The sequence below is a fragment of the Trichechus manatus genome, unplaced genomic scaffold (genome assembly GCF_000243295.1).
Source record: "Trichechus manatus latirostris isolate Lorelei unplaced genomic scaffold, TriManLat1.0 scaffold00121, whole genome shotgun sequence".
Classification (NCBI taxonomy): domain Eukaryota; kingdom Metazoa; phylum Chordata; class Mammalia; order Sirenia; family Trichechidae; genus Trichechus; species Trichechus manatus.
The window spans coordinates 6915432-6931215 of record NW_004444057.1 but is presented as its reverse complement, the minus strand read 5'-3'; the positions used below and the strand labels follow the sequence as shown (position 1 = coordinate 6931215).

At 40.5% G+C, this 15784-nt stretch overlaps 1 protein-coding gene across 1 annotated transcript in view; it reads right to left on the bottom strand.

Moving 5' to 3' along the window:
- CCDC192 (coiled-coil domain containing 192) overlaps positions 1-15784 on the bottom strand; it is a 328348-nt gene that overhangs the window by 75575 nt on the left and 236989 nt on the right. Inside the window, exon 5 of the mRNA XM_023738700.1 lies at positions 14988-15120. Within this exon, the coding sequence (XP_023594468.1) occupies positions 14988-15120 (133 nt within the window). The remainder of the gene's footprint in view (positions 1-14987; positions 15121-15784) is intronic.

Here is a 15784-nt window from a genome sequence, read left to right as displayed (position 1 = left end):
TGACAATGGTTAACAACCCCACTACATGTCAACAGTGTCCTTACTCAACCTTGGGTTCCCTATCACCAGCTTTCCTGTCCCCTTCTGCCTCCTAGTCCTTGTCCCTGGACTGCTGTGCCTCATTAGTCCCATTTTGTTTTATGGGGCTGTCCAATCCCTGGCTGAACTGTGAACCTTGGAAGTGACTTCACCACTGAGCTAAAAGAGTGTCTGGGGGCCATATTCTCGGGGTTTCTCCAGTCTCTTTCAGGCCAGTAAATCTGGTGTTTTTTTTGTGTGTTAGAATTTTGTTCTACATCCTTCTCCAGCTCTGTCCAGAACCCCCTGTTGTGATGCCAGTCAGAGCAGTCAGTGGTGGTAGCCGGGTACCATCTAGCTGTGCTGGACTCAGTCTGGTGACAGCCTTGGTAGCTGTGGTCCACTAGTCCTTTGGACTAATCTTTTCCTTGTATCTTGTTCTCTTCAGTCTCCCTTGCTCCTGAAGGGGTGAGACCAGTGGAGTATCTTAGATGACCACTCACTTGCTTTTAAGACCCCAGACGCTACTCAGCAAGGTAGAATGTAGAACATTTTCTTTATAAACTGTGTTATGCCAATTCAGCTAGATGTTCCCCGAGACCATGGTCCCCACAGCCCTCTGCCCAGCAATTCAGTCTCTCAGGGAGTTTGAAAGTGTGTATAGAGCGTCCATGACCTTTCCTAGTACAAGTTGTGCTGGTTTCCCCAGTATTGTATACGTCTCACCCTTCACCAAAGATACCACTTACCTATTGGCTATTTATTATTTCCCCCCACCCCTCGCATCCCTGGTAACCAACAAAGATTGTTACTTTTTGTGTGTAAACTTTTTCATGAGTTTTTACAATAGAGGTCTCATACAATATTTGTCCTTTTGTGATTGATTTATTTCACTCAGCATAATGTCCTCCAGTTTCATCCATGTTCTGAGATGCTTCATAGATTCATCATTGTTCTTTATCATTGCGTAGTACTCCATTGTGTGTATGTACCATAGTTTATCCATTTATCTGTAGATGGGCATCTAGGTTGTTTCCATATTTTTGCTATTGTGAACAGTACTGCCATAAACATGGGGGTGCATATGTCTATTTGAGTGACGGCTCTTATTTCTCTAGGATACATTCCTAGGAGTGGGATTGCTGGATCGTATAGTATTTCTATTTCTAGCTTTCTAAGGAAACGCCATATCCTTTTTCAAAATGGTTGTGCCATTTCCTTCTTAAAGAAGTTTTTGCTGACCTACCTCATCAGTGTGTTCTCCATTTCTTTTTTTCACAGAAATCCACTTATTTCCTTTGCGGCACTTATCCTAATTCATAATTTTTTAAAAGCAATCTACTTAGCTTGAGCAACAGGGTAGGTGTTTGAATATCATGTTTGCAGCAGGGTCAGGGTGGAAGGCTAAATAAACAAGAGAAAATATAAAGTTCACCTGTAAATAAATGAATCTGAGCTCAGGAGACAGCTGGACTGGAGAAATAAATTTAGGAATTATTAAACTATAGGTGATGTTTAAAGCTTCAAGAATAGATGAAACCATCCAGGGAAAAACCAAAGAAAAGAGGGCCAAGGACTATGTCTTGAAGATCTTTACACGATCTATAAAATAGGATTTAGCAAATTGGACAGTGAAGGAGTAACCAGTAAGGTAGAAGAAAAACCGGGACTGCATCATATAACGCAAGTCAAGAACAGAGTGTCAAGAGGAAAGAAGAGGTCATCTATGTTATACAATGACAAAGTTCAAGTAAGTTGAAGACAGAAATGTTTACATTAGATCTGACATCATGAAGGTTGTTGGGGACCTTGACTAGAGCAGTTTTAATTGAATACCATCATCTAAATTGGGTGGTAAGAACCAGACTATAGTGGATTAAACAACAAATGGGATTAAACAACAAGACAAAGGGAGTGAATGATGAGGTACTGAGGGCAGTTTTTGCAAGATATTAGATACCAGACATGTTCTTATGCAGATGGGTGTGAGGTAGGTAAGAAGGAGTATATGATGCAAGTGCGAGAATGCCTTCTCATGCCTGAGAATAGTGAGAATGACAGGGTCTGGAGCATGAGTAGAAGGACTGGCTTTGAATGGGAGGAGGGACTCTTATCTCCACTGTAATAAAAGGCAATTATGAGAATGCAGGTGAAGATCTGAAGCAAGAATTTAGATTGTAGTAGAAAGATGAAGGAGTCCCCATTTGGTGGCTTATGTACTCTCAATGAATTGGAGGTGAGTGAGGTCATTGGCTGTGACTAAGTGTAGAGGAAGGGTGGGAAGTTTGAGGAGTAGTATGAAGATACAGAATAGTTGTCTTGGAGAATAGGAAGCAACCTACTGGAAAAAAAATTCATGGCTAGTTTGCTCGGCAAAGTTGGATGCTCATCTGAGGTCTATGATTATGCAAAAAAAGTGAAACCAATCAGGAAGGCTGTGTTCTTTTGTCATTAGGAGCAGAGAGCAGGAGAGAAGGCTTCCACCTGCTGTTTTGTCAGGCAAGAATGATGGAAGGAGGAAATATGAGTGGGTAAGAGAAGTTTTAAAAAATAAATCTGGAAAGATATGTTGGGGCCAGCTCATGGAAGGCACTGAATATCAGGCTAAAAAATATGAACTTGAGTTCACAAGCAATAGGAGGCCATTGAAGAATTTCTGACCATGAAAGTGACATTTCCAAAGCTGTGCTCCTGCATAATTCACTGGTTTCGACTTACAGGGTCACTATGAGTCAGAATCAACTCAGCGGTAATGGGTTGGTTCAGTGTAAAGTACTGAGGTGTTTAAAGAAAAGAAACAGCCACAGAGACCATTTGTGAAGGACAAAAACCAAACTAAACCCATTGCCGGTGAGTGGATTCCGACTCATAATGACCCTATAGGACAGAGTAGAACTGCCCCACAGGGTTTCTAAGGAGCAGATGGTGGATTTGAACTGCTGACCTTTTGGTTAGCCGGTGAGCTCTTAACCACTGTGCCATCAGAGCTCCTGTGAAGGACCAGGGAGTGGATAACCAAAATCTAAATGAAGCCAGGTCAGACCATTGAAGGAGAAAGAGATCTTGGTATCTATGCGAATGAGACCAACTTGGCTGGAACATCCACCCACATGAGAAAGAGTCCTAAAGTCTCCACTAGAATTGGGCAGAATGTTACCTAAAGCAGCTAGAAGCAGACATACATCAAGGGACATAGTTATTACTCAAGGAAAGGAGTGAGAACTAGAGGAGTCACCTTGAGTATTAGATCCAATGGTAGGGTCATACGTGATCAAGAAGGGTTCAGGAAGTTGTGTGCATGATGGTCAGGGTCAAAATGGATCAACGAGTAGGCCATGGCCAATGTAAGGGTGCTGGGTGCTGGCTACATAGAGTAGGACAGGTCAGCCAGCCAATTGAAAGGAATAGAATAGAAAAGAATTTGGAATGAAGATTCCAGTTCAGTTTTACAGAATTGGTCAATTTAATGACAGAGCTCTGATTTGAATCTCGACCTCTAGATTTTAAGATTTCCTAAATATATTTATGGGGTTACCATGAGTAGGAATCAACTTGACAGCAACAGGTTTTGGATTTTTAAAAAAATACTTTCTATTTATATGTCATCTGTATGAGTTGAAATGGTAAAGTGAAAAGTACAAAATAACACAGTTGGAAGCTAAATCAGAATTGGTCTATTACAATACGGAACAAAAGAATCAGAAATATTTCAGAGAAATCCCAGGAGTTGATGATCTCCTTCAACCCAGGAGCCAGAAGCTGTGCTATTAATCCTGTGGACATCACTGGGAATCTGAAAGTTCAATCCTTTCCTTAGTAAATCTGCCACTTGGGTGGTTTTAGATTTTTTAATTTCAAAAGTAAACTCTGCTCCATCTCCTACCATTTCATAAACATAATAAGCAATAGTACACCAGGATAGAATCTCATTAAGTTTTATTAAAATACATCCTTCCAATGTTTCCTAACCATCAGCTAAGTGCCAAACATTGTTCTAGGCTATGGATACAAAGAAAAATAAAACACCATCTGTGTTTCTTTCCCTCAGGCTGCTAACCAAAATGTCGGCAGTTCGAATCCACCAGCCACTCCTTGGAAACCCTATGGGGCAGTTCTACTCTGTCCTATTGGAGGTCGCTATGAGTCGGAATTGACTTGATGGCAATGAGTTTTCAAGAAACCTACAGTCTATTGGTAAAGAAAGACAAGCAAACAGATGTTTATAGTAGATGTTGTAACTGTGGTGTGTACTGGGTTTATGGATGAAGTATAACTCATTCTAAGGCCAGGGAGCACGTGGGGAGGTGATAGTGGTGATGAGGGTTGTGATAGTTAAGGCTGTGTATCAGCTTGGCTGGGCCATGATTCTCAGTGGTTTGGTAGTTACATAATGATGTAGTTCGGCAGTTATGTAATAACGTAGTTTGGCAGTCACGTAATGATGTAGTCATCCTCCATGATGGGATCTGATGTGATCAGCCAGTCAGTTATAAGGGGAGTTTCCTTAAGCATGTGGCCTGCATCCAATAAATATTTGGATGGTTTGGCAAAGCTCACTTGCTTGCTCTGGATCCTGCATCCAGTTTGTGATTATCTGATCTCCGGTATTTGGGACTTGAGCTAGCTGCCTCCCGTATTGCCTGCCAATCTTGGGTTCAACAGCACCTGCAGCTATGTGAGTGAGAAGAAGCCTCCAGCCTGATGTTTGACCCACAGACCACAAACTTTGGACTTGCTGGCCTCTACAACTGTGTGAGATAAACCTTCCCTGAGATAAATCTTTTTCTCTCTCTCTCCCTCTCTCTATATATAAATATGCTTCACTGTTTCGCTTCTCTGGAGAACCCGGCCTAAGACAAGGGTAGTCACAAAAGACTTCCCTGAAGAAGGATCACAACACAAAGAGGCAGGGTGGGTACAGGATTAGGTCATCTTAGAAAGAGGAAGTAACCTGGAGGTACTGACCTGAGTGGCACTTTCGGGCACATTTCAGGTAGTTGCATATGGTTGGAACTATCACTATGACATTTCAATTAGGCTTAGGTTTTACCTATTTCATGTAGATTTTATTTCTCTAGCATAATCTATATTTATTTTGTCTTTTTCCCCTCCTTTAGTTTGAAGTTCAATTAAGATTTTTTTTTCGCTCTTGCTTAACTTTCATAAGAACCAAATAGTTTTTATTACAATGGATATATGTAATAAATCCAGGAATAATACAAACAATATTTCACTAAAATAGAAGTATATGAAATAGGTCATTAAAAAAGGGTGAGAGGACTTATTTATTGTCTTAGTTGAAATTAACCAAAAGGAAAGCTAATGTAATTGAGGCAATAAAAGACTGACAGATCTGTAAGTTTTCTTCAGGAATGTTTTCAAAGAACAAAAGCCTTTTCATATAAATAAAAGTGTTTGTGGGGAAGGAAAAAAAAAAAAAAAACAAACCTCAGACTAGTTTCCATTTCCTTAAGAATTCATCCTGAAGTGAATTCTTAGCATCTTCGTACCGCTTTATTGACAAATAAATTAAGGTACTTTATTTTGTTTGCCAATATTCCCATATATCTTTGTTCAGAAGCCACAGCTTCTGTTAAATAAATTACTTCGCTGTGGCTTTAGACAGAAAGAAACCCCAAAAGAAGGACATCTTTTCTCAAATTCAATTACTGACTCTTGAGACTTGTATGGAAAAATTTTGGCTATGAAAAATAAAAAATCAGCCACTTGCATCTATAAATGTTGCTTACAGCATCAAGATAGATTATACAAGGTCTGGTTCTAATATTCTCACTTCTTTAGATACAATTATAAAAGATAAGCACTGATTCTCACTTTCAGTATAGTCAGCTCTGTATTTCCCTCAATGTCTCCTGACACTCTCTTCGATTTATGGAGTTAATTACGTTCTACAAAATTTAGCCCCCAAGATCCCAAAATTCTTAGCTGCTAAGGTCCACAAGTGAGATCAGTTAGATAGATGAGGCATTTCCCTTCTCTCATGCAATCCTTTTTGAACTACAAGTACTGTGATAATATATCCAGGATTCTGTAGCAGGGTCATAGTTTCAAATATTCTTGTGTATGAATATAAATTACATATCAGAATGTAAATTTATATATAAATGTATGTCACGCTGTGTTCTGATTTTTGGTTCTAATACTATGATTCCTATAGATTATATATTAAAACTTTGAAATGAAAAGTGCATTTTAAAAGAGTTCTCATTTTTAAAACTCCAGTTAATCTTTAAAAAAAAATTTCCTGCTCACTATATAAATAAATAAATGTGTATATACACGTCTAAATTAATTAGTTATATATATGTATATATATATGTATACATATATATATAATCAAACTTTGCAACCTCATGTCTGGTTTTGGTATACCGTACAAACAATAAAATAAGATAAAATAAAAGCATTTTGAAAAATAACTGTCTTTTGCCAGCAATTTACTTAGCTCCCTGGGATAAGGCCAGAGGTTTGGCATTCATCCAGAGTTAGAAAGACCTATGTCCCTAAAGAACCATCAAATTGTTTCACTGGTCAGCTGGGAAAAAGGAACCAGAAGGGACTGTTTGTCAGATAGGTTGACATCTGTGGTTCAATTTATGATGAGACATTTACTTGAAGTCAGAATCCTGACTATTACAGAGAGTTTAGTGTGGTAATTTTACCGTCTTTTCCCTTATAAATTTAGGAAATTTTGAGAGTTGAAGCTAATATTAGGATTCTAGATTAGTTTGATACTATTGACCAGAGTCGGGTAAGTACTTGTTCTGCCTTTGAGAACTCATTCTAGTTTTTGTTTTCTTCCATTCACTAAACACACATCTACCTCTCTTGCATCCTTGTATTTCCTTAGCCTCAGAAATTCACCTTTTTGAGGCTCTTATCTATAACAAAATAAGGTCAGTCTGTGGCTGAGGGCTCCTCCCTCCTTTGTTTTCCAAATTCTATTCAAAATCACCTAGAATAGGAACAAGGCTCCTTCACTATTCACTAGGAATGGTCAAGGAAAAAGTGACCCCTTTTGTTGGCCCATACTGAGATGACAGCTTGGCGTGGCAGGACTTCCAGTTCTTGACTTCCAGTTCAAATCGGGGCAACATTTTCAGCTATCAGTTTCTGGGATTAAGGAAAGCATCTACAGAAATGCTTTAACATTTTCAGGTCTTGCAGGCACCATTTATTATGCCAGCATGGGTTAACACACTTCTCCTGGGTCCAACTGCACACTAAGCAACTCAGGAAAAATGTTGTTGCTCTTACATTTCCTCCATATTTCTTCTAGTTATATACACTTTGGCAAATACTATACAATTATGGCTTTATTTAATAGAGAAATTCAGAGGCATAGCAATCTAGTCCAAGACAGTGAGTCTTTAAATACAAATATTCTTCCAGACTACCACAAAGCAAGTAGGGGCAGATATTTAATATACACATAAGAATATATATCTAACATAACCCCATTGGCCAGAAATAAACCCTGTGCTTTAAAACAGAAGGCTCCGCACTTATTCATTAGAGAATAGCTTGCTATCACAACAGGATCTGTTTCTATGCATTCTTTCAAAATTTGATTTGAAGAGCCCAAGCCCCCCAAAAGTATCCACTTTTTCCCTCCAAATTTATTCGTATGACCAATGTAGTTGTTCTCTAACCTCAATCTCGTATCAGGAAATGTTCAGCCACTAAAAATAATAGTGAGGTTTCTGGGAAGTGCAGAAGAGAACACTGTTCAGTTTTTCTATTTTGGCAAAAAGAGGTTTATACCAGGGTCAGCTGCGTCAGTACTGACCGCTGCCTGACAATTGGCTTGCAATCCCTAATTCTCCATTTGAGTTTACGGAGACAAATAAATGTCCATCTGGTGATGTTTGGACACAGGAGTGGCCAAGACAGCACTGCAAATTTCCTGGAAGGAAGCATCTTCCTTCTGGGTTCTCATCTGGATTACTTAACTGCGTTCCCAAACAGCACACACGCTTCTGGTGATCATAGCAGTCTCCACGGTTAAGTAGGAAACCTTTGAAACCGATCAAGTTCCAATTCCCATGTGCCTTTCTTGTCTGACATTTAGCTAGCACTTGTCCTTCCATTCAGCCTCTCTGGACCCAGAAGTCACGAGACTTTCGGTTTTTATTTTACCATTGGAGCCCTGGTGGTGCAGTGATTTAGAGCTTGGCTGCTAACCAAAGTGTTGGCAGTTCAAATCCACCAGCCGCTCCTTGGGAACCTTACAGGGCCTTTCTATTCTGTCCTATAGGGTGGCTATGAGTCAGAATTGAGTTGACAGCAGTGGGTTTGGGGTTTTTTTTGGCTTAACGGATGGACAGAAGGAAGGGAGCACCATTTCCTGATAATGGTATAATTCCAAAATTAGTCTTACAAACAAAGGAGGGAGGAGACCTTGACATCATTGAATTCCCATAGCTGTTGTAGCTAGAAAATTCTGGACCCCAACCAAAAATTTCAGAAAGAATCTTCTTACTCTTTGTTATTTATAAAATCAATATATTTCCAGACTTCTCACAGAGTATGATCTGAAATACGCAGTTTGAAAAAGATGGGGAGAGAAAGAAGAGGAATTTTGTACTTTTCTGACGAGATAAAATTGATTTTCAACAAATGACTGTCTTCTTCCAGTTTATAAGTTTTAACGAAAGTAGGTTATAGGGGACAGTAAGAGTTGTCTTCTGTCCAGAAAGCTTTCCCACCTTCTCTTATCTGATAACATTCCCTGACCCTTGACCTATGGCCATATTTATTACTCATTTAAATTTTTTTTTTTTTTGTGATTTAGGTAAACGTTTACAGAGCAAATTAGTTTCTCATTAAACAATTAATATAAAAATTATTTTGTGACATTTGTTGCCAACCTGGTGATGTGCCAACACTCCCCCCTTCTCCATCCCTGGTTCCCTGTTTCCATTCGTACAATTTTCCTGTCCCTTTCTGCCTTCTTGTCTTTGTTTTTGGGCTGGTGTGCCCATTAGTCTTATATACATGATTGAACTATGAAGCATGTCCCTCATATGTGGTATTGTTGGCCCTATAGTCCTGTCTAATCTCTGGGTGAAGGGTGAACCTCAGGAGTGACTTTATTACTGAGTTAAAAGGGTGTTCAGGGGCCATACTCTCAGGGTTTCTTCAGTCTCTGTCAGACCAGTAAGCCTGGTGTTTTTTTTTTTTTGTGGATTTGAATTTTGTTCTACATTTTTCTCCAGCTCCGTCCGGGATCCTTTATTGTGATCCCTGCCAGAGTAGTCAGTGGTGGTAACCGGGCACCTCCTTCTGAGATTTCTGTATAGATTTTGTGAGAAAGAAGCTGTGTTCCTTGGAGTTGGGTATAAATTAAGGTTCGTTGGTTGCAGGTACAATAAGTCAACTGTGACTAACTCAAGCAAATAAAAAATTGTTGTATTTATGAAGTACTGTAATATTTCTTGAGGTCTTCTCTGTAACAAATCTCTAAGCTTTGCAAGGACTCCTGGAGCAGGCACTTACCATTGGGGGGACTTCTGAAATCAGTGAGAAGATTTTGGCTTTGGGGTACCAGGGCTCTGTTTTAGAAAACAGTCTCTCAGTGGATGACAAGAAGAGATAACCTGACAGGTAATCTAACTAGAGATTGTAAAAACAAAGATAAGCCTGCTTTAAGACATACAAGCACTACCTGGGTAATGTCTCATTAATGGGAGTAAAATAAAGAGATGACTTAGGAGTCAATATGATATTCATTGGGGCAATGGGAAGCTAGCTCCTTGGTACATTAATTGTGCATGCTAAAAAAAAGAATTCAGAAGAATGCATTCCCTTTAGTATGATAGTGTGAAATCTATAAGCCAGGTCTCTAATGTTCTGGTCAAAGATAAGAGGTTTTGCCATAACAAGTGACTTAACACTCATGCATCAACCATAGAATTTAGGCAATAAAGTCTTTTGCAAAGCAACTTTGTCCCCCTAAGCCAAAGGAAGCAAAGGTCCTTTTGAAACCTAACCTTAAGTTCTTGCACACTGAGGTTTACCAAAAGGTGGATTTAAGCTATGGAGGGGTACAATAGGTATTTCGCTGATCCTGAAATAGTAAATAAAGCTGTAAGTTGCAGGCTGTGGAAATGACAGAAGGAATCTGCCTTGGGCTGTGATGATTTGTACAAAGTAAAATCAGCAAACAACACTCAGGTAGTAAGTAAGTTTCCTGTTTTGCCAGTTTTATAATAAATGTGTTTTTCTTTTCAGCTGAACTTTCCATCAACTTAAATCATTTATTTCCTTGGAGGTAATTTAAGTACATGGCCAATGAAATAGTTTATTGTATTTGTGTAAAAGAAAACACATGCACACACAGAAAAGCTCCGCAAACCCAAACTTTGGTAGCTCAATGTTTCATCAATTTAAATATGCTTAAAAGCATTCCTAACATTCTGGAACATCCCTCTGATTAGAATTGCTGAATGGTAACCTCATATATAGACTTACTTCGAAAATGATGAAGCAAGTAAGGAAAAAAAATTGCATATGTGGGTTAAAAAAAAGTTCTGATTTATTTGGAACTATTTTCTTAATCCGCTTGTTAGACATGCAGGCATTCGTTTTTAACTATAATAGAGAAGTAGCTTTATGTTACTCCAAGTCACATGTCACTTAGAATCAATCCCTTCCCCCTGCAGTTTGAATTTTTACAATAAGGCCAATTTTCAGAGTAGGTGACCATGCTATAACCTGGTAGATGCTGGCAGGGGGTTCCTTCCTCAAAGTGGTTCATTCTCCATCTTTTATGGGGTCTGAAATTATACCAGTAAAGACTTATTTCTTGGGTCATGAAGATCTTTTATCCATCAAGACGAATCTGCTTTTACTGGGGAAGCCAGCACAACTTGTATAAGGCAGGGTCATGAAAGCTCCATAGACATATCCAAACTCCCTGAGGGATCGAATTACTGGGCTAGGGGCTGTGGGGACCACGGTCTCGGGGAACATCTCGCTCAATCGGCATAACATAGTTTATAAAGAAAAGGTTCTACATTCTACTTTGGTGAGTAGCATCTGGGGTCTTAAAAGCCTATGAGCGCCCATCTAAGATACTCCACTGATCTCACCCCTTTGCAAGCACGGGAGAATGAAGAAAACCAAAGACACAAGGGAAAGATTAGTCCAAAGGACTAATGGACCACAACTATCACGGCCTCCACCAGACTGAGTACAGTACAAGTAGGTGGTGCCCCGCTACCACCACTGACTGCTCTGACAGAGATCACAATAGAGGGTCCTGGACAGAGCTGGAGAAAATTGTAGAACAAAATTTTAACTCACAAAAAAAGACCCAACTTACTGGACTGAAGGAGACTGGAGAAACCCTGAGAGTATGGCCCAGGACACGCTTTTTGCTCAGCAGTGAAGTCACTCCTGAGATTCACTCTTCAGCCAAGGATTAGACAGGCCCATAAAACAAATGAGACTTGAGGGATACACCAGCCCGAGGGCAGGGACTGGAACGCAGGAGAGGACAAGAAAGCTGGTAATAGGGAACCCAAGGTAGAGAAGGGAGAATGTTGACATGTCATGGCGTTGTTAACTGATGTCACAAAACATATGTGTCCTAACTGTTTAATGAGAAGCTGGTGTGTTCTGTAAACCTTCATCTACGTACAATTAAAAAAAAAAAAAAGAACAATCACTTTTAAAGTGCAAACACCTGTGGGATGGGCGACTCTTTAAGCATTACATTATTTTTCAACTTGATCACTAGCTGAGAGTGTATTGGACATGTACTGGTTTTGTCCATCACTTCCCTTCCTTTCCATTAGGAGGATAGTCTTTCCTTGAAAGAAGTCCTTTCTCTCAGTGCAGCCCTGGGCTTCTGGTGGGATCTGCCAGTCAGAACACTCTACTTCTTTACCCTTATTCCCCACAAGCATGACCCAAGCTTGGCCAACCATATTCTCCAACCCTAACCACAAGGATTTGTCCATGTCCAGGGATGGGTAGCCAACCTAAGTCAGATAGAGTTCGTTCTTGTACTTTTTCTAACTGGAGATGGTGGGAAAATGCTTTCTTTCCTCTTCAGAGGAGAGATGATTAGGAGGCCAGCCCATAGCTGTTTATGGCCATGTTTCCAGTCTCTTGGAATACTCATCTTGAGAGAATGAAGCCTCAGTGCAAAGAGAGGCAGAGATGAGTGACAGATGTGTCCTTATGGTTTCAGAGATGCTGACTCCATCGGACTCTAAGGCTAATGGCATATGTGTTCTTAGTCTGTTTACACATGCAAATAAATCTCCCTTCTTCCTTAAGCTGTTATGACTGGGGCATCTGTCATCTGCAACCAGCAGAGGTCTGAGAACAGAAAACAAACATTTTATAAAAGGACACAGGATGACTAAAGGAGGGATGGAGTTCTAGGTTCAGGAATGTGTGTCTGTGTGTGTCTGGGAGGGGTGGGTCAGCCATAATTGGAGTTAAACGGTAGTCATCGTGTGTTAAAGTCACTAGCATCTTTTTAGGTTATATTTTGAAGTGAATGAGAGGTAGGGCAAGGTGGCCAAGGTTTCTGAGAATGAGAACTAACATCACTCTGGGCCACAACGGCCTTGCCATCCCCTGAGCTATTGAATTCAGAGTGAGGCTGCCTGGGACCAGAAGGAAGAGTAAGAATACACATGTATTTGATTAAAGACCTTAGTGCTAGGGGTCAGTCCACTGACTCAGCTTCCTCACCAAATAAAAGAAGCAACGTGCAGTCCAGAGGGAATCACTCTTTTGACCCATACTTGACCTTAAAATGACTGGCTTGACTGAAACTTATATGAGTTCATAAATACATGAGGGGGGATTTTTTTCTATACCGTAGTTTTTTTTTAAACAGAAACTTAGAGAAAAGATGGGCAAAGAAGAAAAGATAGGATTTAATGTTTTCTTCCCACCTGCCCCCAACTATTAGAGTCCTAGAAACTTGAGATTATTTTAATTTTAACCTGTCAACACATCAATAGGACAAAATTGTCATTAGACAGTACATAATACTATTTTTTGTCAAAATGAAAGTAAGAATTAGATATCTTGCAATAATATCTTTTTGCACTAGATAGAAAATACGGTTGATTGTCTGAAAGCTTCTCTCTAGTGAGCTGAAGATTTTTCTCCAACGTGCTCTACAGTCATAGCTTTTTATTATGCAACCAATTAAAAAATCTGGTTATGGTGCTTTAAAATAGAAACCACAAAGTGCATAATATTCTCTAATGGTTTTTATTCATTTAGGCTTCTTGGTGGTAAAAGGAAGTTGGTAAACTGTTTTATGGTGTTTTGTTGAAAGAGAAAAAAATTGACCCTCAGCAGTGTTCAAATGGTTCTCCATTTGAACCTGGGGAAAATGTGATTCAAAATCGAAAATTAAAACCAAAACTCATATTCAAAGCTCTACCATGCAGTCAGGATGCTGGGAGTGTCCCCCTTTTTGCAGCCACTGCATCACCTACTTCCTCCTCCTCCATTTGTTTCCACATTGCTCCTCTTTTTCCAAAGTTACTTATGAGTAATAAAGGAAGCTCGAGTAAGAACAATGGCATGTTCCTGGCTTTACAAGAATGGCACACATCAAAGGAAGACATTTATCCCAGGGAGCCACAGTTTTGCAAGAGATCCACCGGGCAAAAATAAACTTTGATATTGAGGCTACATAAAAAACCAAAAATCAAAACCGTTGCCATCAAGTCAATTCTGACTCATGGTGACCCCATGTGTTACAGGGTAGAACTGCTCCATAGAGCTTTCTTGGATATAATCTTTATGTAAGCAGATCACCAAGCCATTCTTCCATGGTGGTGCTGGGTGGGTTCGAACCACCAACATTTCAGCGCAAACTGTGCCACCCAGAGACTCCTGTTGCTGTATTGTTCTTGTGTGCCCTCAAGCAGAGACAAACGCAAAAGAACCCAATCCTTACTGTGTAAGGTGGTGTAGGGTTAAGTTGCTGCTCTGAAGTCTGAACTGCCCAGCTGTTGCTTGTATTTGTTTAACCTGGGGCAAGGTAATTCACATCTCTAAAAAAAACACCAAACCGGTTGGTTGCCATCTCGTGGATTCTGACTCATAGTGACCATATAGGACAGAGTAGAGCTGCTCCATAGAGTTTCCAAGGAGCACCTGGTTGATTCAAACTGCTGACCTTTTAGTTAGCAGCTGTAGCTCTTAACCACTGCGCCACCAGGGTTTCCTAACATCTGTAAGCCCTCTGCTTGTTTTTGTGAATTCATAAATGTACTTACCTCTGAGATTATTCTGTGAAGTGTTTAGCAAAATGCCTGGCACATAGTATTAAACGTTAACTTGTATTATCGTTAATGGCGACAACCTGACGTTGTTTTATTTTATTTCCCACAATGTGTGTTTATAGTTTCTTAGTTTTAAAATCAAAACCAAAGTGGCTATTAAAATTCTTGTGAATCACCCAGATTTCGTCCCCAACCAACCTTTCCTGCTTGTTTCCGGCTCATTCGGCTATTGTTTAAAACACTATTGTCTTCCCTTCCTTGTGCCTGTCTGCACTTTTAGACAAGCTCCTGGCCCCACTGGAGAGCGGAGAGCTGACCCCCCAGGGCCTCGGGCCTTCCTTCTTAGGCACTGCCCTTCCCTCCGTTGCTCTCACTGCCACCAGGTTTGTGCGACAACACTTACCAGATCTGTTTGTCTCCCGTGTTTCAGCTTCAGAGACTTTCCCTTAGCAAAAAGTTTATTCACTCCTAGTCTCTTAAGGTGGAAAAGAATCCAGCCTGGAGTTAGCAGTTCGTGTGCTGTCTGCATTCACGCTAAATGGAGGTCAGGCCAGGCCAGCAGGCTGCTGGGCCGGGATGCGGTTGGCATTGGGGCCTCACTTTTTGTTTTGTTGCCAAGAACACTGTATACATCACCCAGGGTAATAGGCCAGTGTGTAACCGTCACATGGTAATACTGACCTCTAGGGGCTGGCTTTCCTTCACATAGAGCCTTTATCTTCTCATTGAGCTCCAGGACTGTGATGGCAGCCTCTTGCTTAGCTGTTGCCAAATCAGTTTGTAGCTTTTTCACTTTCCTTTTGTGCTTTAGTTTCTTAAAAAAATAAGAGTTTCCATCACTAGAGACAGACACTTCAAAGGAATAAAAGGGACTAATGGTGTCTGAACAAACATGGCCTTTGAAGCCCAACTTGGATGAAATGCTCCCTGTTTATCTGGGTTGAGTCCTGTCTGAGGTCTGTGAATCGGAGCAAATGTGCTCCTGAGGTCGGTGCATTTCAGTCCCCAACAATGAAAGCCCACTGGACATCATGGTATCTCTTACCCTCTCAAAGGATTTTTATCTGGATCTGAACCCTGTGGATTAGGCCTGCTTATAACAGAGGCAATTAGAGAAGAACTCTAGGTACCAGTTGGCTTTTCACCACAGAGCTGCTAGTGCCTAAAGGTATCTGAATGTTTTCTTTTCCAGTTTGTAAGTGGTGGTGTTGTTCTTGCCAGCGAGTCGATTCCAACTCATAGCGACCCCATATGTGCAGAGTAGAACTGCTCCACAGGGTTTTCAAGGCTGTGACCTTTTGGAAGCAGATTGCCAGACCTGTCTTCCGAGGTACCACTGGGTGGGTTCGAACCACCAACCTTTTGGCGAGTAGTAGAGCACTTAAGTGCTGGTGCCACCCAGGGACTCCCGATCTCTAAGTAGACTCACATTAAATAGTCAGAGCCTTGATTCTGAGTCATTTTTTTCCCCTGACGCC